Source organism: Prionailurus bengalensis, chromosome B3, assembly GCF_016509475.1.
Source record: "Prionailurus bengalensis isolate Pbe53 chromosome B3, Fcat_Pben_1.1_paternal_pri, whole genome shotgun sequence".
In the NCBI taxonomy this organism is placed as follows: domain Eukaryota; kingdom Metazoa; phylum Chordata; class Mammalia; order Carnivora; family Felidae; genus Prionailurus; species Prionailurus bengalensis.
Window position 1 is genome coordinate 126,120,689 of NC_057355.1, and position 24,941 is coordinate 126,145,629.

General features: G+C 36.2%; 1 protein-coding gene across 1 annotated transcript in view; it reads left to right on the forward strand.

Annotated features, from left to right (window-relative positions):
• TSHR (thyroid stimulating hormone receptor) overlaps positions 1 to 24,941 on the forward strand; it is a 166,902-nt gene that overhangs the window by 82,323 nt on the left and 59,638 nt on the right. Inside the window, exons 3-4 of the mRNA XM_043556774.1 lie at positions 11,646 to 11,717; positions 16,919 to 16,993. Of these exons, the coding sequence (XP_043412709.1) occupies positions 11,646 to 11,717; positions 16,919 to 16,993 (147 nt within the window). The remainder of the gene's footprint in view (positions 1 to 11,645; positions 11,718 to 16,918; positions 16,994 to 24,941) is intronic.

The window sequence follows — 24,941 nt, forward strand, 5'->3', positions numbered from 1 at the left end:
GATTATTCATTTTTTGGGTGTTGGTTTACAAATTCTTTGTATATTTTGGATACTAACCCATTATCAGATATGTCATTTGCAAATATCTTCTCCCATTCTGCAGGTTGCCTTTTGGTTTTGTTGTTCCCTTCACTGTGCAGAAGCTTTTATTTTGATGTTGTCCCAATAGTTTATTTTTTATTTTGTTTCACCTGTCTCACCTTCAGGAGACATATCTAGAAAGAAGTTGCTATGGCTGGTTGCTAAGAAGTTACTGCCTGTGTTCTCTTCTAGGATTTGTTGGTTTCAGGTATCACATTTAGATCTTTAATCTATTTTGTATTTATTTTTGTATATGGTATAAGAAAGTGGTCTGGTTTCATTCTTTTGCATGTTTCTGTCCAGTTTTCCCAACACCATTTGTTGAAGAAACATTGGTTTTCACATTGGGTATTCTTTCCTGCTTTGTTGAAGATTAATTGACCATACAGTTGTGGTCCATTTCTGGGTTTTCTAATCTATTCCATAGATCTGTGTGTCTATGTGTCAGTGGCATACTGTTTTGATTATTACAGCTTTGTACTATAACTTCAAGTCCAGAATTATGATGCCTCCAGCTTTGCTTTTTTTTTCAAGATTGCTTTGGCTATCTGGGGTCTTTTGTAGTTCCATACAAATTTTAGGATTATTTGTTCTAGCTCTGTGAAAAATGCTCTTGGTATTTTAATAGGGATTACATCAAATGTGTATGTTGCTTTGGGGTGTATAGACATTTTAACAATATTGGCTCTTCTAATCCATAAGCATGGAATGTCTTTCCATTTCTTTGTGTCGTCTTCAATTTCTTTCATCACTGTTTTATAGTTTTCAGAGGATAGATAGGTCTTTCACATCTTTGGTTAGGTTTATTCCTAGATATCTTATTATTTTTGGTGCAGTTGTAAATGGAATTGCATTTCTTAATTTTTCTGTTGCTTCATTATTGGTGTATAGAAATGCAACAGATTCTGTACATTGATTTTGTACCCTACAACTTTACTGAATTCATTTATCAGTTGTAGCAGTTTTTGGTGGAGTCTTTCCAGTTTTCTATACAGAGTATCATGTTGTCTGTGAAGAGTGAAAGTTTGATTTCTTCCTTGCTTACTTGGATGCTTTTTATTGCTTTTTATTGTCTGATTATTGTGGCTGGGACTTGCAGTACTAGACTGAATAAAAGTGGTGAAAGTGGACATCTTTGTCTTGTTCCTGACTATAAAGGAAAAGCTCTCAGTTTTTCCCCATTGAGGATCATATTCCTTGTGCATTTTTTATATATGGCCTTTATTATATTGAGGTATGTTCTCTCTAAACCTACTTCATCGAGGGTTTTCATCATGAATTGATATTGTACTTTGTCAAATGCTTTTTCTACATCTATTGATAGGATCAAATGGTTCTTATTCTTTCTTATATTAATGTGATGTATCATGTTGATTTGTGAATATTAAACCACCCTTGCATCTCAGGAATAAATCTCACTTAATCGTGGTGAATTTTTAAACATATTGTTTAAATTCGTTTGGATTTGGTTTGCTAACATTTGGTGAGAATTTTTGCATCTATGTTCATCAGAGATATTGGCCTTGTAGTTCTATTTTTTAGTGGTGTCTTTACCTAGTTTTGGTATCAGGGTAGTGCTGGCCTCATAGAATTATTTTGGAAGTTTTCTTTCCTTTTCTATTTTTTGGAATAGTTTGAAAATAATAGGTATTAACTCTTTAAATGTTTGGTAGAACTCACCTGTGAAGCCATCTGGTAATGGACTTGTGTTTGTTGGGAGTTTTTTGATTACTGATTCAATTTCTTTGCTGGTTATCAGTCTGTTTAGGTTTTCTATTTCTTTGTGTTTCAGTTTTGGCAATTTATGTTTCTAGGAGTTTTCAATTTCTTCTATGTTGTCCATTTTGTTGGCATATAGATTTTCATAATATTCTCTTATAATTGTATATCTGTGGTATTGGTTGTTATTTCTCCTCCCTCATTTGTGATTTTGAGAACTTCCTCTTTTCTTTTCAATAAGTCTAGCTAGAGGTTTATCAATTTTATTAATTTTTTTAAAGAACCAGCTCCTGGTTTCATTGATCTGTTCTATTATGGTTTTTTGGGTTTTTTTGTTTTTTGTTTTTTTTAGTTCCTATATCACTTATTTCTGCTCTAATCTTTATGATTTCCTTTCTTCTACTGGCTTTGGGCTTCATTAGTTGTTCTTTTTCTAGCTCCTTTAGATGATAAGATTAGGTTATTTATTTGAGATTTTTCATGCTTATTGAGGTAGACCTATCTTGCCATATACTTCCCTCCGAGGACCACTTTTGTACATCCCAAAAGTTTTGACTCTTGTATTTTCATTTATTTCCATGTATTTTTAAATTTCTTCTTTGATTTCCTCATTGACCCATTCATTGTTTAGTAGCATGTTGTTTAACCTCCATGTATTTATGGTCTTTCCAGATTTTTTCTTATGGTTGACACCTAGTTTCAAAGTGTTTTGGTCAGAAAAGGTGCATGGCAGGGGAATAGTCTATATTTTGATCCAAGTCCTGGTCATGAGAATAGATGTGTACATATGGAAAGTATAAGTACACATACATACTTGTATACATTTAAGTATATAATTATACATTTAAGATTTATTCATCTTACTGGCTGTAAATTATACGTTAAATTTGTATTAAAAACTTTTAATACAGGGGTGCCTGGGTGGCTCAGTTAAGCATCCAACACTTGATTTCAGCTCAGGTCATGATCTCACGGTTTGTGAGTTTGAGCCCCATGTTGGGCTCCATGCTAGAGCCTGTTTGGGATTTTTGCTCTCTCCCTCTCTGCCTCTCTCCCACTTGTACACTCTCTTACTCTCTCTCTCAAAAAGTAATAAATAAACTTAAAAAATATTTTAAGTTTTAATACACAAAGTGTCCCAAATAATGGAATAAAACCAAATTATGTATATATATTTTTAATCTGGAGAACTAAACCAAATTATTTGTTGTGTATAGAAAACTATCCCAGATGGCCTAAGCTAGACAATTTCCATAGAGCCAAACTTGTCAAGACATTGCTTGTATTTCTAAGTCCAAGATCACAAAAGTTAAAGCTCAAACAGAAATTAACTGTCCCAAAATGATGATTCACGTCTCCATTTGGAATCTGGTGGTGGGTTGCAATATAGTACCTTGAATTGTAGGTATCACCTGGTATTTTTATGTTACTTATAAATAATTCAGTAGGAACATTGAATAAAATGCCATTCTACCACTGAAACAGAAAACACACATAGTACAGATTAAAATGTTTTTCATATTTAGGGACACCTGGGTGGTTCAGTCAGTTGAGTGTCTGACTTTGTCTTAGGTCATGATCTCAGGGCTCTTGGGTTGGAGCCCCACTTCCGGCTCTGTGCCGATAGCTCAGAGTCTGGAGCCTGCTTCTGATTCTGTCTCTGTCTCTCTCTGCCCCTCCCCCATTTGCCCGTGCTCATGCTCTCTCTCTCTCTCAAATATAAACATTTAAAAAATTTTTAAATAATAATTTTTTCATATTTAAAAATATAGTCTGTATGTTATATAAAGAGTCCCAAATATTTGGCTGCATGATCCTTCTGGATCTACATCCCTGACTTTAATTCCTGTACTTGCTACATTCCTCATAACTTACCACAGTGTGTGTGTGTGTGTGTGTGTGTGCATGTATGTGTGTATATATATATATATATATATATATATATAACACAATAGTAAAATAAATTCACTAATGAGAATCTTCTCAGCAAAGTAAAAACAGCAGGCAAGTGATAAATGTCATATTAATATTGCCCATTTTATAATCCACAGTTTCATAGTATTTAAGTATCTGCATTATTTGTAACAATTTCTTCTTTTTCTACTACTAGTACTTTCTATGGTCACAATGACTATTTCAATGTTATGCACTTGACATATCTCAGTGAGATATCGGTTGATTGATTGATACAGGTATTTAATACAAAAGGAGGCCTTTGAAATCCAAGTGGTGATATTTAACATTCTCAGCCTGATTGCCAAGAGATTAAATGGGAAGTTGGTGTTTCTGGCACACACAAGCTTAGCCATGGCAAGGAAGATCAACTATGCTTCTCAACCCAGTAAAATTCAGTCATGCTCATCCATTCATAATTTATATTTTTTGATAAATAGGATGTTTCCCACGCAGCATCAATTAACTAAACCTCACACCAACGTGTACACACATACATAAAAACTATGTATTTATGATTACAGGGAACTCACACAAAACAAAATGTTAGAATGTTGATTGGATTTGCATGTTGCTAAAATTTCAGTGAAATGACCCTACCATCATGTGAAAAATTTAATAGCACAAATTGTTGTTGTTGGAACATAGAGAACTGTCTGTTCTCTTTACTAGCATTAACCAGGTTTCCCTCCCGCATTGCTACTGCAAGAACAAAAAAGACAGTCCTTAAAAATAGATCCTATTCTGCAAATTCTTCAAGTCAATCACTGGCACTTCACATGCATTTCTGTTTCACCATTATATCTTCTAAATGCAGACATTTGGCAAGGCTGAAAGGAAACATTTGATTCTAAGGCATACCTTTGTGGATCATTCTTGGTTACATAACTCATAGAAAAATAAATTAAATTACATCATGAACTTAAATATTTATTCTCTTATTTATTATAAAATAAATTTATTAATATAAATGTTCATTATTAAATATTTATTATTTCCATATCCTAAAGCCAACTTGTTTAACTACTAAGTGTACATACCTCACTTAGATATAAAACTATAAGCTTTTTTCCCCCAATGAATTGTATGTGATGCCCCTAGTCATTAATAGTAAATACTGATACTATTTGTATGAGGCACATTTTCTGAGTTTTTTTCATTATAGCAAGAATAATCACTGCCTTCTCATTTTGAACCATCAAAAACATAAAAAACTAAGTCTCTTCAGTACCTAGTATATTTTCATCCAAAATAAATACTATTTTGATGCTAATTCTTTGGACAGTAGTATAACACCTTGAAGCTTTGCTAATGTTTTTGTCAACAGAATATATACTTAGACGTGTCTTTTTCCTTTTCCACAAATATTCAAAATTTATTCTGAAAGTAAAATAAAATATTCTAGCCAAATAATCACAATCATTTGCTTTTTTTCCTCTACCATCTGCTTTTAAAGCAGTAATAACAATGTTACACAATTCTTTAAATAAATGTTTTGCTTTTGAAAACATAGACAATGGAAAACACATGCAGCTGCTTGCCCGTGTGAAGGCACAGAGAAATAGGTCAATATAACCATGTATCAGTTAGCTCTAGCTACAAAATACCGCCTAACAAAACAACCATGAAACCTCTATGAGTTTTAAGGCTCATGCACCTGGGATTAGCTAGGGAGCTACAAGGCATCCACGTATCACAATAATTTGTTCTCCATAATCCTCAACTTATAGTAAGACTATTGGGGGAAAATTGAACACAGGCTCTGTAAACAAACATGCTGTCTTTATTATTTCATTAGCTAGACGCCATGTTCCAGCCAATTATTTTTTGCTCTTTATTTGAAGAGAAAAAGGTACTTTGGAAGAAAACTCTTCCTACATGTTTTCATAATGTTCAGGCTAATAACATTTTAAAAGTTAGAGAGGAGGGGCGCCTGGGTGGCTCAGTTGGTTGAATGTCCGACTCCTGATTTCAGCTCAGGTCATGATCTCACAGGTTCATGAGTTCCAGCCAAATTGGGCTCTGTGCTGTCAGTGCTGGAAATTCTCCCCCTCTTTTTGACCCTCCCCCTGCTCACACTCTGTCTCTCTCAAAATAAAGTAATAAACTCAAAAAAGTTAGAGAAGAAAGTGAAGGAAAGCTTAAGCTAATAGGTGATAAATTTTAGAGTTGTAACTAAGGTAATTAATACCAAGAGTTTAAAAATATGTTTTAACTCAATAATGAGTTTATTTTTCCAGATTATGTGTATATTACTATGAATATATCCAGGTAAAATGTATAAACTGCTAAACTGAATTTGGCAATTTATGTGATCAATTTCTATTGTGATAATTCATTTGTTTAACATTATTAAAATCAGTCTTCTGTGTCAGGCTATGTTATAATCATCATGATATAAACTAAGTTCATCCACTAATAATTGATAATTAATGTTCATCTAGGGCTAGAATTGCTGTCATTCCCCCATTCACTTTTGTTTAGGATTTATTGTGCATATTGTATCTCAGAATCATTGTATCATGGTTCTGAAATCCATAATCCTTATTAGTCCATTTGTATTGGTGGGCTTTCTTTGGTGAGAAACGTGGCTGAGAAGAATGAGTAAAATGTCAGCATTTCAAATATTTTGTCTTTTAAAACACGTTATGCTGTGTAGAGGAAGAGAAACATCTTTTCCTACCCTTCTAACTTCTCAGCTAGGGCTCTATCACCAAAGACACATTAACGAGAAAAGAATACTTATTTAAGTTGTACATGACTTGGGAGCCTTTAGGAAGAAATGGAGACTTGAAGAAATGACATTTTTATACTAGGTTAGATAAAAAATGGAAGGTGGTGATAAATGTCACTGGACAAAGGGGTATGAGCTAAGGGTAGTAAACTGGGGAAATCTAGCAAAGCCTATGTGTTCAGATTACCCTTGGCATCCCTCTGTCTTCAGAAATAAGATTGCTCTTTTATCTGGGTATAGGGAGGGCACCTCTCATATGAGAGTCTTTTATGACCTGCTTCAGGGGAGAAGGGGCTCGGAGAGTTCTTCCTGAACCTACTGTTTCTCATTCCCTTCAGCTTAAAATATGCAATATGCCAAGGTACTATATTTTGGGGTAGCATGTTTTAAACCCCATTATTCTCTCATCTGAAATTTTCCCCAAGAAGTTTGAGAGTCCAGAAACTTAGTGGGTAGATCGATCATCCCCTGTCCTAGCAAACCAGGTTCTCAGTCCTAGGAATAGGTCAATCCTAAAGAGTTGTTTCATTTCAAAAGGTGGTGATATGAGTGGGAGCAAGGGCACCCATCTGTTAGGCTTCTAACGGTGTTAGTAATCAGGCATTTAATGAGATACATTTCTATGGAAATAAAAGAAAAACAAAGGTTAATGGTTCCAACAAACTATAAATTCAATTTTTGAACGCAGAGGGTGGTCAGTCACGATTTCTAGATGTTGGGCTCAAAGCACCTGTAGGTAGGGTAGTAAGGGCAGGGAGTAACAATCAATAAAGTTTTTTGGTTTGCAGTGTGAATGTCTCTGGTGATGGAATTAGATGTTCCAGTGAAATTTCTGAGTGACCCACACAGTTACAGGTACAAAGAGTACCCATACATGATCTGTTGTGGTGATTCCCTAAAAGTTTATATCATCATCCAGCTTCGGCTCTTAGGACTTCGAGAAATGGGTAGTTTTCGTTTTTAGTGATGACAAGTCAGGAAGGTGAGAGAAAATTGGATATGGTAACAACTGACAAGGTGTACAAAATGGCAAAATCTAATTTACAAGGAAATGAAAAATAGTTCAAAGACGGCAAACATTCACAAGGGTAGGTAATACTTTCTAACTGAAACAAAATTTTTCTCTACAGCCACCTCCATTTCTACCATAGATAATCAAAGACTATTTTTATTTGCAAAAATAAATCTAGTCTTATTAAACTTGGCCCAATTATTTATACAAGTACAACAAGAAAATTGATTGATAATACAGGCCCTTTTTAAGTCTGCTTTGCAGGAATCCTCCGGAAAAGCTCAAAGTTAGTTCAAAGTCAGAAAGACTTTATTTAGAATTTGATTTGGGGAAACTTGTCAAGAATATCAAAAAATTTGAACACTTGATTAAATAAGGTCTTGGTCAACTATTTAACCAAATTTGACAATAGAAGATTTTTAAGGCAAATATAGAACATTGCATAGTTGTGAACAAAACCCTCTTTTAATATTAGACCTTATAAAGACAACATGAAGCACAGGAAATTAGTTTGATAAAACACAGAATCTTTGTTTCCTAGGCAAATTTCTTAAAAGGCAACTGAAGATCTGCATAGCCTGGCAGGTAAAAAGCCAAGCAAGGTTCTCAAAACACAAAAACAAAACAAAACAAAAACTAAACAGGAAGAAAATAGCTGACTCTGGGAGGGAAAGGATCAATAAACAATGGGTACTTAACACTAAACTCAAAAGGGTCACTATCCAAAGATTTGACAAATACAAATATTTTTTCCTGCTAACCTGAATTTGGAAAGGAAACAGCAAGGAGAAGTGTTTACCTTCCTCTCTCAACGAAGATAAAGATCCTGAAAACTGATATGTTAAGAATTCTTACATTCTGCTGGCTTTCTGCCAGTTGTCCCAGACCTTAGCTGCAGTCTCCAAGGTGATGGAGTATCCCAGCCTTCTACTATCCAATCCTCATCACCAGAAACTGTAGAGGAGGAAAATAGTATGTTTTTCCTTCTACCCTTCTAGTTCCTCAGCTGGGGCTTTGTAACAGAAGATGGATTAACAAGAGAAGAAAGTACAAATTTATTTAATGGAAAATGTTTATGTGTCATGGAAGCCTTCATAAAGAAATGAAGACCCAAAGAGATGATTAAACCTGAGTGTTTTTATGCTGTTTTGATGAGGAATGTAAAGTCATGGGAAAATGTGATAGAACAAAAGGGTAGAAAACTGAAGGGAGCTTATTCATTGTTCATTCAGATTCCCTTGGTGTTTTCTGAGATAAGGATATAGGCAGGGCACCCCCCACATGAGAGTCTTATGACTTGCTTCAGAGGAGAAGGAGATCAGAGTCCTTAATGCACCTGTTGTTTCTCAGATTCCTCCAGCTTAAAATGTTCAACATGCTAAATTGCCATGTTTTGGGATAGCGTGTCCTGAACTCCATCAACTACAACTAAATCAGTAGTAGGAAAAAGATCTTTGTTCTCACTTCAAGTGTGTATGTGTTTATGTGTGTGACAGAGAAAGAGAGAATTCAAGAAACATGAATTATATATTTCAGAAATTCATGCATTGTGAAAGAATATAAACATTATTTGAATCTTTTACCCCAAATCTATTAAATTACATTTAGATGGTATTTCTGTTCCAAGTCAAATTTCTTACATACCATTGTAAACTTACTCTAATTTTCTTAATAGGTCATTTACTTTTGAACACCCAAATTTTTAGACAGTGAAGTTACAAATTAAGTCCACATTATCTATAAGCAGTGTGTGCAATTTTACAATAAGCATGTCCTCAAGATCCATGCCCTTAGAGCAGGTTCTATATGCAGGACTATCTTTGAGCTTGAGAAACTCAATCTCCTTGGGTGATACCCAACAGGTGTGTACCTGATCCTTTGTTTTCCTTTGGCATGGCCCACTTTTACTGGGAGATTTTAATTGAATAAGTTGTTATGCTTTTATTTTTAAATTCAGAATCTTGGATCTGGACCAATAGGTTTTAATCAATCCAATTAAGGGAATGTAAGTGAGAGACCTATGAGAAAGGATGGATAATTTATGAGACCTAAATTTGTGAGACCATATTAAGGCAACATTCGGCTTTATGCTGAAACATCCAGGGTTGTAAAGAGCTGACAACCTACCCTTTTGTCATTCACATCACCTCCCCTCTTCTAAGTTAATAGATCCTTTTATAAACTAATTTGGCCCCACTGATGCACTGATTGAACAAATTGCAGATATTATGTCTTGATAGACAGGCATGATGTACTAGGTGAAAGGAATTGCTGTAAAGAGGCCATTAGTAATGTGATGGTGAAGTGCTGGGGGGAAGGGAAACATTCTATAGTCCTGTGATTAGGTCTTAGTCTTTTAGTGAGACTGTGCCTCACTGTGAACTTCACAAGTGTTTCACGTTTTTTTTCTTCTCTCCTTAGATAGAATAGGATGGCTAGAGTGACCTTAGAGTTGGGTATTTCCCTTCCCCAGTCAGTTAGGACCTGGTTAATAGTTTCCCCTGGGTGTGGAGGGAGGGGGGCAGGCCTTGTTAAGAAGAACAAAGTGCTCTGATGTATTTCCAAGTGGTTTTCTCTTCTCTTTGCCAGAAGCACAAGGGGCTATTTTTTCTACTGTTTACTATTAGAACATGGTTGAGCCTGGAGGTAAATCTCACAAAACTGTGGAAGTCCCCCTGTGACTGTGTCCCCATGGAGATCTATCAGCACCGTGCCTCCAGGATTCACCAATCCCAATTCAGGTTTCCTATCCTGACACTCGTTCTCTCTGTGGTTTCCACACATCAGTCTCCACTCTGGGAGACTGTCTGTCTCTACAATCTTGCCAACAGCGGTTTGCCCAATGTCTTCTCTTCTCCAGGCTCCTGACATGCTGAACCAGAAACCAGAAGTTTCAAATGCATTTCAATCACTGCAAAAATTAGTAGTTCAAAAAATGCAGAGATCAAGGAAATAGATTGCTGAGAAATAAAACCCTGCAGCCTAGGAGGGAAACACACAATTTTTGTCTTATTTCTTTAAGAAAGGAAGTAAATGGATGATGCGTAATTATGAATATTTATATGGCAAAAACAGACCCATGGATAAGATGGTAAGTGTGATGAGGTGTTCTTTTTGTAAAGTGAATTAGGACACCTTCTTCCATACAGGATTCTATCAAGCAGTTGCTGTAGCAAAAAAAGGAAGTAAAAAATGGAACACCTTGGTGAGCGGACATACTGAAATACATGAAATACATTAAGATGTCTTATTACTGATATAAGGAAAAAACCTTGGCCTTCTGAAAAATGTCCAAAAAAGCAAACTGCAAGAAAAGTCACAACCTTTAACTTGCATGTGCAACAAAGATGCTACAACCCTGAGAATTAGCTCCTTGTCAGCCAGTTATTTCCACACTGCAGCAAGTAGATGATAAGATCAAGGTAATGGTTGAAGAGACTTTTGGTTGGGCAAAAAGATTGTAACGATACCACTATTTTTCATCTTTAAGATATATCAAATAGGGGCGCCTGGGTGGCGCAGTCGGTTAAGCGTCCGACTTCAGCCAGGTCACGATCTCGCGGTCCGGGAGTTCGAGCCCCGCGTCAGGCTCTGGGCTGATGGCTCAGAGCCTGGAGCCTGTTTCCGATTCTGTGTCTCCCTCTCTCTCTGCCCCTCCCCCATTCATGCTCTGTCTCTCTCTGTCCCCAAAATAAATAAAAAATGAAAAAAAAAAAAAAAGATATATCAAATAGATTTAATCCTCTTAATGTGTTCTTAATATATGTTCCAATGGCATTCCAAGACATTTCCATTGACATGTGCCTGATATGAATACAGTAGTCGTACAGAACATGAATATGAGATATTGCCCTCCAGTTAATAATTTGAATATGATGTCACACAAGGTATACGAGTTTACCACAAATTCAAAGATGACGTTTGAAGTTTTATTTTCTGCATTTGACTCTCACTCTCAGTTCTTGGTTTGTTGGGGGAAAACTGTATGTTTGTTTTTCCTTGAGTATTATTTTTGTTGATTATGTATGATAAAATGGATGTCATAAGGACCAGGATACCTCTCATAATGTATTGCTCATAATTAAGGTGACTTATTAGAAAAATCCAATGATTAAAACTCTAATTGTGTAACTGTTATCTTCGTAGGAAATTTATAGAGACTCATCTGAAAACCATTCCCAGTCGTGCATTTTCAAATCTGCCCAATATTTCCAGGATGTAAGTCACTTTTTTAATATAAAGAGAAGTTTGCAACTGTGCCAGCCATGTTATTTTCTAAATGTGTTCTATCAAGAAAAATACTTGTTATACATTGTATCTGCATAAAACAATGATATTTGCATTTCCAATGTACTTGAAAAGTATATGTAAAAGATGTTTATTTGATTTTGCTACATCTCCAATCCCGAATTCCTAATTTCTTAAACCTACTGCAAAATTAAATTCATTTGATCTTGACAATTTAATAATTCTCAACGTATTTTAATGTATCTTGGGATGCGACAAAGTGTTAGCTGGGAATCTCTCCCATACACACACTGTCTAGTCCATCTCTCCTAGTTACGGATTCTTGATTCACTTTTTACCAGGACAAATGTTTACATTTTGTCAGAAATGTAGCTAATGATTTCAGACTTCTCTCATTAAAAAAACAAACAAACCAAAACCCACAAAAATAATTCTAAACCTTAGAAAACTGAATTGTTATGCACTCAAGAGTAAAGATAAAAAGGACTTCCATGTTGAGTTGACAAAGAGTATAACTGTATATGAAATACACCAGGGCCTTATTTCGTTTAATGGATTCTGACAAGCCACAAAGATAATTCAGGTACACCAAATGACAATACAACCAGGAGCAACCTGTGTCGGTTTTGGCTCAATTGATTCATTTCATGACCATTTATCGAGTGTCTGTTGTGTCATTTCAGGGGCATTTGACATTTTTAGTTGATACAACTAGAAAGGAGGGTGCTACTGGCATTGAATGGATGAGGCAAAGGATCTGCTGAACACCCGACAAGGCACAGGATATCCTTCCACAACAAAGAATTTTCTAGTCCAAAATGTCAACAGGGCTGAGGCTGAGAAACCATTCCAGCTATGTATCTCTGCAGTCTTTGATTTCCTGAACAGCCCCTCTATTTTCAAATTCTTGTCTCCTTTGATTTCCTTGATATTGTTCTCTCATCCTTCTTTTTAACATCTTACCTGAGCTACTCTCCCTCATCCTCACTCTCCTTTCCTAACTTCCTATTTCATTTCATTCAGTTCCTTAAATATCAGTTCATTCTTTCTTTTGTCCCAGTTCCTTCATACTCTCTTCTCCTTGAATGGACACTCCCATTCCTTTGGCTTCACTGTTACCCAATACAGTTAATTTCTAAATGAGTATCTCTAGCCCTGACTTGTTGCTACAATTGAGGCCTGAATTAAAGCTTCTTCCCAAGTATGATCATCTTGATGTCCCACAGTCACTTCAAACAGCATAGCCAAAATAAACTCATCTTCCTGCTAAACTGTTCCTTCTTCTCCATTTAACAGCACCAGCGTTTAGTGGCCTAAAAGTTAAACAACTTGAAATACCCTTCTCATCTTCTTATATAATTGCTTATTTGGTGTCTCTGCTTGGATGTCTCAATAGCTTGACCATTACTTTATTCATTCATTCAACAAATATTTATCGGGCCCTACTCTGTGCCTGGCACTTCGCTAAATGCTTCACATATGACATCTGACAAAACTCATGGAGTTTCCACTTTCCTTCCTAAGAGATATACTATGGTGTAGTCAGTTAGAGAGTGCTGTGTAACTCATATAAGAAGCATCTTACCTAGATGGAGAGTGTGGTCATAGAGGGCTTCCTAGAGGAAATGACACCTAACTTGTGATCTGGGGGGGAAATAAGTAGAAAGATAGTTCCAAGAAGAAGGGGAAAGCTGCGCTGTTGGTTAAATTAAAATAAACTTGTTGAGGCTGAAGCTTAGGTGGGAAGAAGGGCGGTAGAGAGAAATGAAACTGGGGAATAAGCAAGTTCAAGGCCTTGTGAACCACGTAAAGGAATTTGAAATCTTCCCTAAGGTCCAAGCCACTAAATGGTTATCAGGATGGAAGTGGCAGATCAGGTGTGTTAGAAACATTTGCTTGTTCTGTGGAAAGGGAGTCAAATGGAGTAAGACTGGAGACAGGAAACTTGTGAGGATGTTGTTGCAGTGTCCCTGGGGCAGAGGGGATGGTGAACTGAATGCTAATGGTTGAGGGGAAATAAAGAAAAAGTGGCCAGGTTTGAGAAATAAATAAGAGAACTAACAAACTCAAAAGTTGATTGATTTGGAGGTGGGAAGAGATGGAGAATTTCATCCAAGTGTCTGACCAGGACACCTGTGTGGTTGATGAGCATATTTGCTGAGATAGAGAAGTTTTGTGCGAATTTGCTGTGGAGAATCAAGGAGACAGTTAGGAGTTCGTTTGGGGCATATGGCATTTGAGTTACCTTTGAGGCACAAAGCAAGCTATGGGTCCAGCAGGTAATCAGGACATAGACATGATTTTTCCTTCATTCCAGGCAGATGTAATTAGGACCAGTGAAGGGCATCATTGGAGAGGGATAGGCTAAAGAGAATGAAGAACAAACAATTTGGGGGTCCCTGAGAAGGCAAGAAGAGATGGGATCCAAATAAAGGGATTGACTTGGTACAAGAAAATTGTCATCTTTTACATTGTAACAAGAAAGTAGTAGTAAGAGATAAAGCCATGCAGGTGATTAATAGGCTTATTGGTGGAGAATTCAAGGAATTTTCATCTCAAGCTTTCAATCTTTTCTACAAATTATTAAAAGATTATCTGCTAATTATTGAGGGTGAAGTTAGGAGAGTTAGAAATTTGAGAAGGTTTGAAATAAAAGTAATGGACAATAAAAGAGGGAGGGTTGGCTGAGATATACAGGACATCCAGGCAGATCTGAAGGTCCTGTTAAGACTTCCTCCGTGGAGAATATGCTGAATTCTCTAGTCTGGGTTAAACGTTTCCTGAAGCACATCAGAGCACTTATCACTGTATATGCTAATCTCATTTATGTACCTATATCACCCATTACTATGAGTTCCTTGAAGCTGGGGAACAGGTCTGTTTTGTCAATGCCCACTTACTGACACAGAGTAAATATTCAATAGATATTTGTTGAATGAAAACATGCAGAGATACATAAGTAATAGTTAAAGGTCTTGTCTGCCTAGGGGGTAAGAGAGAAAACATTTGGGCAATCCTGGATAGGTTTGTACTGGTTCAGTACAAATTTCCACCTATTGTTCATGCATAATTATTAATAGCACCCTGTGTAACTCACAAAAATATCCTAGTTTGGATGATAAATGATATGGTCACCCTAGTGATTACATAAGACTTACATGCTAAGAAGAAATTTGAGGAAGAGATGGGATCTGATTTTTCCTGTTTATAAAAAAGGGATAAGCAAGCAGAGAATCACATCTTTCACCCCAGTGAATAAATGGTTCCTACATCTTGTCTTCCCAATTGAGCCATAAGAGCCCTTTAAGGATGTATCATTCAGTTGGAGAAACTGGAACTTCTTATGACGTGGACAGAATGACCATTCTAGTAACCCTTTGAGAAAGCTTCACACTCCTAAACTAAGAAATTCAGGAGAAAATCCAGAGCAATAGGTATGTTATAAAGTTAGGAAAACAAGTTTGTAGCTTTCAAAATTCATCTTTTCCTACAAATGGCACAGCTTCATCCATTATAAATCTCTGCAGATCTCTACACACACATACACACACAAAAAATAATCTTTTCAATGTCTTCCATTGCTCCTTCCATACTAAAAATATATTTGGATTAAAATAATTTATGTAATGTTATCTACAAGTGGCAATGGCTTGGGTGACCTGATAAATCAAAGGATAATTATTTAGAGAATAGATAAAACAGGAAGTACAGGACCATTAGAACATTCCCAATGATGTGATAAAAACTCAAATAGAACAGAGTTCCTTTTATAAACATTGTATTAATGAAAACATTTAACTGGCAGATTTAATTCAAAATTTAAAGATAGATTTTTTTTTTAATTTTTTTTTTTCAACGTTTATTTATTTTTGGGACAGAGAGAGACAGAGCATGAACGGGGGAGGGGCAGAGAGAGAGGGAGACACAGAATCGGAAACAGGCTCCAGGCTCTGAGCCATCAGCCCAGAGCCCGACGCGGGGATCGAACTCCCGGACCGCGAGATCGTGACCTGGCTGAAGTCGGACGCTTAACCGACTGCGCCACCCAGGCGCCCCAAGATAGATTTTTTTTAAATAAAAGTATTTGCACATCATCCCTCATAAATTCTGATTTAGTTATCCTGGATCGAGTCTTAGACATATGTATCTTTTAAGAGACTCCCAGGTAGTTTAGCTGAATGGCAGGGTTGAGAATCTCTGTTATGACAACAGGTGGACACCATCTATTAATATTTAATTTTCCCAAATATAGACATACCTCTCAATAAAAAGCAGTCACTGAGTTTGGCTGCGTTAGTCATTCTTATAACAAGATGGAATTTGTGGAGGCTATTTGAAACAGTATTCCTTAGGTATTCTTGACAAGTTGTACTTAGAAGTTTCTCTTTTCTCTTTTATAATAATTAAAGCCTTTATTTGAGTTATCCTTTGCTTACAAAGTTCCAGAAAAGTCTTGAATTTTCAGATTAATCAAAATAAAGAAGTCTTGAGTAGACATGTAGTCACTACCCTACGGAATGTTCCGCTAGAGAATTATAAATTTCTCATCTTCTTTAAGACTCTATGTCTAATCCCATGCAGTTACACTGTTAAAAATGCCTCTTTTTTATTATTGTGTTCTTTTCTAATTTCTTTCATTTTCTGCTATTGTGAGTAATTCACCATTTATTCATTACCTTAACACATATTCACTGAGGCTCTACTACATGCCAGGCACTATGACAGACACTCAAAATTCAAAGGCCACACAAAGCAGACACTGTTCTCCATTTCAGAGAATGTACAGCCTAATCAGACAATATCCAAACAATTAGAAAGTTGTACTGTGATAATTAATGAAAGGAGAAGTTCTTGGTGCAATAAGGGATACTTAAGGGAAATTTTACCTAATCGGGAAATTCAGGAAAAGCTTCTGAAGGAAGTGTCATTTAAATGAAACCTTAGGGATGAATAGGACCTAATGAATTGGGAAACTTTCAGGTATCACAGGATTTGAAAAAAGTATAACTAATTGGAGCATAATTAGGGAGAAATCATGGAGGTTATACATGTTGTCTGATCTGGGAAGCCCCTGACAAAGAAGTCTTAACAAAATCAGTATGTTTGAAGTATGTCTGGCATTCACAACCCTACTAACTTTCTACTTTGCATTATATTTTTATGATATTCAGCTATTTGTCAATAGATGCAACTCTGCAGCGACTGGAATCACATTCCTTCTACAATTTGAGTAAAATGACTCACATGTAAGTACAATGAAAAGTGCAGTCTTGATTGATAATTCTGGGCTCCAAATGGCTGTTAACAGCTGGGTGTTCGACCATGGTTCAAAACTTCTGTGTCTGACTAAATTCTTGACTTGTTCTCACAGTTTGTTAATCCATCCAAAATCCCATTTCCATGGTTGAAAGGTAAAGTCAAAACTAGAAGTTCTCTTCTCAAATTGTCATTTCATTCTATTACTAGTATGTCAGCAGATTTCATTGGTGTGGATATCAGTGAGTCAATACATATTTACTGACTACTAACTGGATTCCAGGCCTGTGCAAGATTCTGTATATCTAACATTTTTCCTCAGTTAGGAAAACATAGAAGAGAAATGTAGCTTCATGAGATTAGAACAGGAGTCAGGATACAAACTCTGGTCTTAGAGTTGATTATAATTGGGTTGGAACCCTGGCTTCTCTGTCCACCCACTGTCTAACCTTGCACAATCATGTAATCTTTCCTAGCCTCACATTCCTTATTTGTAAAATAAAGCTAATAAGAGTTTTAACTTCATATGGTGAGCATACATATTGAATGATATAATGCATGTAAGCATTAAGCACCATGCCTACCATGTTAAAACCAGGCAGCACATTTCGTCAATAATTATTCTGTTTTTATTTCTCTAGTCCATTACAATTGATTAAAAGTTGTAAATAATCACATTACATCCTTCTAGGCAGCCACTTAATTTTATGAAATACTATGAAATATTAACTATTTCCTTGAAGAAACAAAAATACCTATTTTCTATAAATACCTAGTATGTTCTAGACATTATGATAAACGTTCTATGTTCTATATTTAAGGTTCAAAAAAACAACCTTATTAAGTAGATATTATTTTTTATTATTTATATAAGGAAAACATAAATTCATAAAGGATAAATATGTTTTCCTTAGTCACTCAGTTACTAAAGGATCAGAGCAGAATCTTTACACCACAAATATCTTACTGGAAAATTCTTTCCCGGGGCGCCTGGGTGGCGCAGTCGGTTAAGCGTCCGACTTCTGCCAGGTCACGATCTCGCGGTCCGGGAGTTCGAGCCCCGCGTCAGGCTCTGGGCTGATGGCTCAGAGCCTGGAGCCTGTTTCCGATTCTGTGTCTCCCTCTCTCTCTGCCCCTTCCCCGTTCATGCTCTGTCTCTCTCTGCCCCAAAAATAAATAAACGTTGAAAAAAAAATTTAAAAAAAAAAAAGAAAAAAAGAAAGAAAATTCTTTCCCTATGCACTGCATTTTGTTGCCTTCAAGAACACTGAGGCTCAGAATGTTGCTTTTAGCTATGGTAGGCAAGCTTCCATCAGATCAATCATTACTCTGAAAGTAACTAGAGAAGCAAATCCTCAAAACAACATTCAATTGTTTTCCTCTTGAGGTGTTCTGTGAATTATAATCAACAACTGAGAGGCTCCGACTGAACAGAAGATTAGGCAATATCATAGGGCTAGTGAATCAAAGATTGGAGTTCAGGACTTATGAAGGAGGAGGGCTCCTCAGTAAACTAACATCCCAAGATTTTAGCTGGGATCCCTAAACAGCTTCATCACAGAAGTATGGAAAATAGATCAACTCTCACAAAGACTAATGCCTGGCTTTGAATCAACAAAAAATAACAAGGCACATAAAAAAACAAAACAAGAACATATGGGGAAAAAAAGCAGGAGAAGAAAACAAACAACAGAAAATGAGAGGAAATTCAAATGTTAGAGTTTTGGAGTTATTAGGCACAGATCTTTAAATAATAACTATAATTAATATATCCAAAATTTTAAAGACTAGAGAATTTCAAAATAGAATTAGAAACTATAAAAAGGATCAAATAGAAACAAGAACTTAAAAATTCAATAACTGAAATAAAATCCAAGCACGAGTTTAACAACAAATTAGACACAGCTCAAAAGAGAATCAGTAACCTGGAAGATTAAGTCAGAAAAATATATCCAACCACAGCGCCTGAATGGCTCAGTCAGTTAAGCATCCAACTCTTGGTTTCAGCTCAGGTCATGATCTCATGGTTCCATGGGACTGAGTCCTACATCAGGCTCCACAATGACAGTGCAGAGCCTGCTTTGGAGTCTCTGTCTCCCTCTCTGCCCCTGCCCCATCCCCCCCCCCCCGTGCTGTCTCTGTCTCAAAATAAAGAAATAAACTTTAAATACATTTATATTTGTATTTATCCAGGCTGAAGCATGGAGAGAAAAAGAAAATAAAAAATATATGGCACAGTAAAAAGTCTGGAATACCTGTAATTGGGTCCCAAAAAAGAAAAGAGAAAGAAGGAGAGAAGCAATATTTAAAGAGAATTTTCTAAAATTCATAAAGGATGTCAAGTCACAGATATAATTACCACAAACCCCAATAGGATAAATACAAAGAAAACACATCAAGGCACATCATGGTAAAGGTATTAAAAACCAAAGACGATGTGAAAATCACTAAAAGCAGCCAAAGGGGGAAAAACACATATATACTTTCAAAGAAGTAGAAACAGGATTGATAGTTGATCATTCATTCAACAGAAATGATACAGTCTATAAAAGCAATAGAAAGATACCTACGATAAGGATAACAACAAAATTAACAATGGTAAATATCTGCCAATTTCTTCAAAATTGAAGGCAAAAGAAAGACATTTCAAGCAAACAAAAGTTCTTCATATGAAGAACCTACTAAAGGGAATTTTAAGGTTAAAGGAAAATAATGCCAAATAGTTGCCCAGAAGTACAGAAGGAAATGCAAAGCAAGCAATACAAAAGGTAAATATAAATGACACTGGACTGCACAAAACTAAACAAAAAATATTTTTCTGGGTTTAAAATACAGGCAATTCTTGGGGCTCAGTAGGTTAAGCATCTGACTGGCTCAGGTCATGATCTCACAGTTTGTGGGTTCGAGCCCTGCGTTGGGCTCTGTGCTGACAGCTCAGAGCCTGCTTCAGACTCTGTGTCTCCCCCTCTCTCTGCCCCTTCCCCGCTCACATTCTCTCTCTCTCTCTCTCTCTCTCTCTCTCTCTCTCTCTCAAAAATAAGTAAACATTTAAAAAAATTTAGGGGCGCCTGGGTGGCTCAGTCGGTTAAGTGTCCAACTTCAGCTCAGGTCATGATCTCATAGTTTGTGAGTTCAAGCCCCGCATCAGGCTCTGTGCTGACAGCTCAGAGCCTGGAGCCTGCTTCAGATTCTACGTCTCCCTCTCTCTCTACCCCTCCCATGCTCGCACTCTGTCTCTCTCTCTCTCTCAAAAATAAATAAACACTAGAAATATTTTAAATAAATAAATAAATAAATAAATAAATAAATAAATTTAAAAACACAGGCAATTCTTGTGCTGCATGATGGGTGTAGGATCATAAAACTGCATGCTGAAACTATGCAAAGTGATCTTAATAATCAATAAAAAAATTAGGATTGTTTTGTGACTTTTAAAAGTGTTTATCAAAACAGTAAAATCTCCTTTACTGTTGGTTATAAATGCATAGGGGAAGGAAAAATAGTACACTGATACTTATTTAGCACACTGTAATTTTAAACTTTAAAATTAAAGTTTACAATTAAAATGTTTTATTTCTTTGTAAAAAAAAATCAAGAGTAGTTTGAACAGTACATGCCTTTTTCTCTTTGCTATGTAACTTACTAGAACATCACGTCAATGTCTTGGCAAATTGTCATTCTTCTTTCTAGGTCTGGATCAGTTTCCAATATTTAATTCTCTGGTCTTTCAATGTCATAAAATATTTCTTACAGTTCTTTTAATTGAATTTTGTTTTTTTAATCAGCATCTTTTCTTTTGGGGCATTTTCATCCTTTCATTCACAACCATTTTGCTCAGTAATGTCAATAATTTGCCCTCACAAATTTCCTGTGATTGAATATCTAGAGTCTCTCAAATAGTGGATGTATCAACATTCACACGCTCAGCTATTTCTTCTATGACTCCATTTATATTCAATTCAAATTTCACTTCCAGCATTATCACATTTTGTTTCTCTGCTGCACTTTTATCTCTGCCGGTCAGTTCCCTCTTTCAATTATCCACTTTTGCAAAATGTCATATGGGTTTACCACTGGAAGGCAAGGAGCCAATACAGCTGCACAGTGTTACTGTTAATAGATGAACTGGATAACAGATGCTCAGTGACTGATGACCAATGACTTTGAAAGAAGTGTAACTGGTCACCTATCATGATACACATCTGTTATGTACATAGTGATGCATAGACTGAAGAGCTGGCAGCGAAGTTTTGTGCAATTATTCACACAATATATTATGATAGCCAAAATTTGAACCATGTGGTCGGGACCAGATATTATTTAAATTTAACTTGGGGCGCCTGGGTGGCGCAGTCGGTTAAGCGTCCGACTTCAGCCAGGTCACGATCTCGCGGTCTGTGAATTCGAGCCCCGCGTCAGGCTCTGGGCGGATGGCTCGGAGCCTGGAGCCTGTTTCCGATTCTGTGTCTCCCTCTCTCTCTGCCCTTCCCCCGTTCATGCTCTGTCTCTCTCTGTCCCAAAAATAAATAAAAATGTTGAGAAAAAAAAAATTAAAAAAAATAAATTTAACTAAATAATGGTAACTGAATATTATGCATATTGGAACCATGCAAAGCAAGGACTAACTATATCCACAGAATTAAAATACACAATAGCAAATAAAGAATGGGAGGGTTATAAATGGTGTTAAATTGTTCTATGGTCCAGGACACCTGGGCGCCTCAGTCGGTTAAGCGTCTGACTTCAGCTCAGATTATGATTTCACGGTTCATGAGTTCAAGCCCTGTGTGGGGCTCTGTGCTGACAGCCTGGAGCCTGTTTCAGATTCTGTGTCTCCCTCCCTCCCTCCCTCTCTCTCTCTCTGCCCCTCCCCCGCTCATGCTCTTTCTGTCTCTCTCTCTCAAAAATAGATAAACATTAAAAAAATTTTTAATTGTTCTAAGGTCCTTGAATTGTCTGAGAAATGGTAACAGTACTAACTTGTATTAGACTTTTTTTTTTAATGTTTTTATTTATTTTTGAAGGAGAGAGAGAGACAGAGCATGAGCAGGGGAGGAGCAGAGAAAGAGGGAGACACAGAATCCGAAGCAGGCTCCAGACTCAGACCTGTCAGCACAAAGCCCGTCGCGGGGCTCTAATCCACGAACCGCAAGATCATGACCTGAGCCGAGGTCAGATGCTTGACCAACTGAGCCACCCAGGCACCCCTTGTGTTAGACTTTTATAAATAATGAATACATGTTTTAATCCATAGGGCAACAACTAAAATAATTGTAAAAGAATGGATAACTGACAAGCTAATAGTAGTGAGGAACGGAATAATAAAAATAATTAATACAAAAAAGAGCAAGAGATTAGAATAAAGAACTTCTGCAACAAATAGATTTAACCCCAAGTAATATTTATATTAACTGTTAAATGTAAAAGGACTTACTATTCTAGTTAAAATACAAAGATTGCCAGATAGGTTAATAAAACTAAAAATTCAATAGTATGCTGCTTACAAGGGACATACTTTAAACACAATGATATAAAAAGACTGAAAGTGTAAGGATAAAAATATTAACATGCAAACAATAACTAAGAGAAAATTGATATAAATATACCAATACATGTTGACCATGAAGTCTTCCTGTATATAAAAAGGGAAATTTTATTATGATAAAAAGAATTACTATAGACAGATATAATGATTCTAAATTTGAATATCTGTAAGGGCATAGCTTCAAACCATGTAAAAGCAGAAATTTATGGAACTGAAAAAAAATAGATAATCCACAATCATAGTGGGGATTTGTTTTATCTTATAGACTATGCATACCAAAAAAGTAATACTGATAAGAAATTAATAAGGTTTGAAGAACATCATTTGCAAACTTAAGCTTACTGACTTGTATAAAATATTGTACCCAACAATTGCAGAGTACACATTCTTTCTTTTCAAGGACACATGTAATATTTATTAAAATTGACCACATGCAGGGGTGCCTGTGTGGCTCAGTTGGTGGAGCATGTGACTCTTTTATCTTAGGGTCTTAAGTTCAAGCTCCACACTGGATGTAGAATTTACTTAATTAAAAAAAATTTTTTTTTTTAAAAATTGACCATATGCAGAGCCATGAAAGCAAGTCTCAATAGCTTACAAAAAATTAAAATCAAGTATGTTCTCTGAATAATAAAAAATGCACTTCTAAATAACCATGGGTCAAAGAAGAAATCACAGTAGACACTAGGAAGCAATTTTAACTTAAGTGACAATAAAAATATGACAAATCAAAACCCATGAGATGCAGTTAAAGTCATAGTTAAAGAAAATGTACGGCTTTAAAAAGACAGATTAAAAATGAAGGCTGACGATAAATTACGTATTTTACGTATCTATCACAAGAAATTTACAAAGGAACAGCAAATTGAAACTAAAGAAAGTACAATATCCAAGAGAACTGAGAATCTAGGTCAGTAAGAACAACGGCTTAAATTCAAAACCAAATCTCCAGACTCCAAATATAACGCTCCCTTATTATACCATTTTGATTCTCTGCCCCTCTCCAAAAAAAAATCAAAGAAATTAATTTGTGACAAAGCTCCATATACATCCTGCAGCTCTTAAAAGCAACTGTTTTGTTTTTATTGTGGCCTTTTCCTCATAAAGATTCTAGTAGTTAACATTTCTCTTAGAAATATGCATTTTCTCCCTCTGAGGGAAAGTGTTAACTTTGAGGAGGAAAGAAAACTATTAAATACAAAAACTAAAAGGAGGATGAGTTAAGAAATGGATTTTTAAAAGGATATCTCTCTTATGTATATGAGGTCTTAAGAGTCTAACATCTTAGAAAATAGGAGAATAACGCATTTTGCCTTTCTCCAGATCTGCCTAATACATATCTGCAAATGATTTTCGTTGGCACAAAGGAAAAGGATAGTGAAGACTTTTGGGCTCCTACCACCCAAATGCTTAATGCCTTTAGTTTGTAATCATTTATTAAGAAATGACTATAAACAAAGCATTATACCACTTGCATGAGAAAAACAGAGCTAAAGAATCCCTCTCCCTCCCTCTAAGAATTGAGATAGACAGGAAAGCATGAAACAAAATATCAATACAGAGGGGCGCCTGGGTGGCTCAGTAGGTTAAACAGCTACTTGGGCTCAGGTCATGACCTCACCACTTCTGAATCTGAGCCCTGCATGGGCCTCTGGGCTAACAGCACAGAGCCCAGAGCCTGCTTCAGATTCTGTGTCCCTCTCTCTCTGCCCCTCCCCCGCTCATGCTCTGTCTCTCTCAAATATAAATAAACATTTAAAAAAATGTTTTTAAGATATCAATAAAGAATGATTTGTTTCATCTATAAACAGCATAGCACCATCAGCCAAACCTCCCTAGGACTCTTGAGCAGAGAACTGAAGCCCTCTGATTTATTTAGGAAACAGAGCCCTTCATCAAGTTGGATTTGCTACAATATAGATACTGAAGTGTAGATGGCAAATGTCAGTGCATATTGTCAACACTTACTCAAAGGCCTCAGTAAGAACATTAGCAGTTAAAGAACATAATGTTACTCTGTTTCATGGATGTCTTTCCTCAGCTGCCCTCTTCCTCCCTTTCCGCTGTGTGATTTGGTAAATAGGCTGTATGGAAGGACTCACAGCCCATCATCCCCACTTCTAAACGTCCTTTCATTACTTTTTCAAATGTCTCTGCTAATGCACTACATTACTCCTCTGAGCTCACTTCCCACTTCATGCTTAGACTGTACTCTGTGGTAGGAATTGCAATGCTAGAAAATATGCACTAAAATTGTTGGTGACCTAGATCTGGCATTCCAAAGATAAAAAGCTACCTATTCATTCAACAAATAGTTACGTTTAACCCTGTGCTAACCTTATGCTAAATTACATCTTAGCTATACACAGGATTCAAAACAGTGGATCATTCTT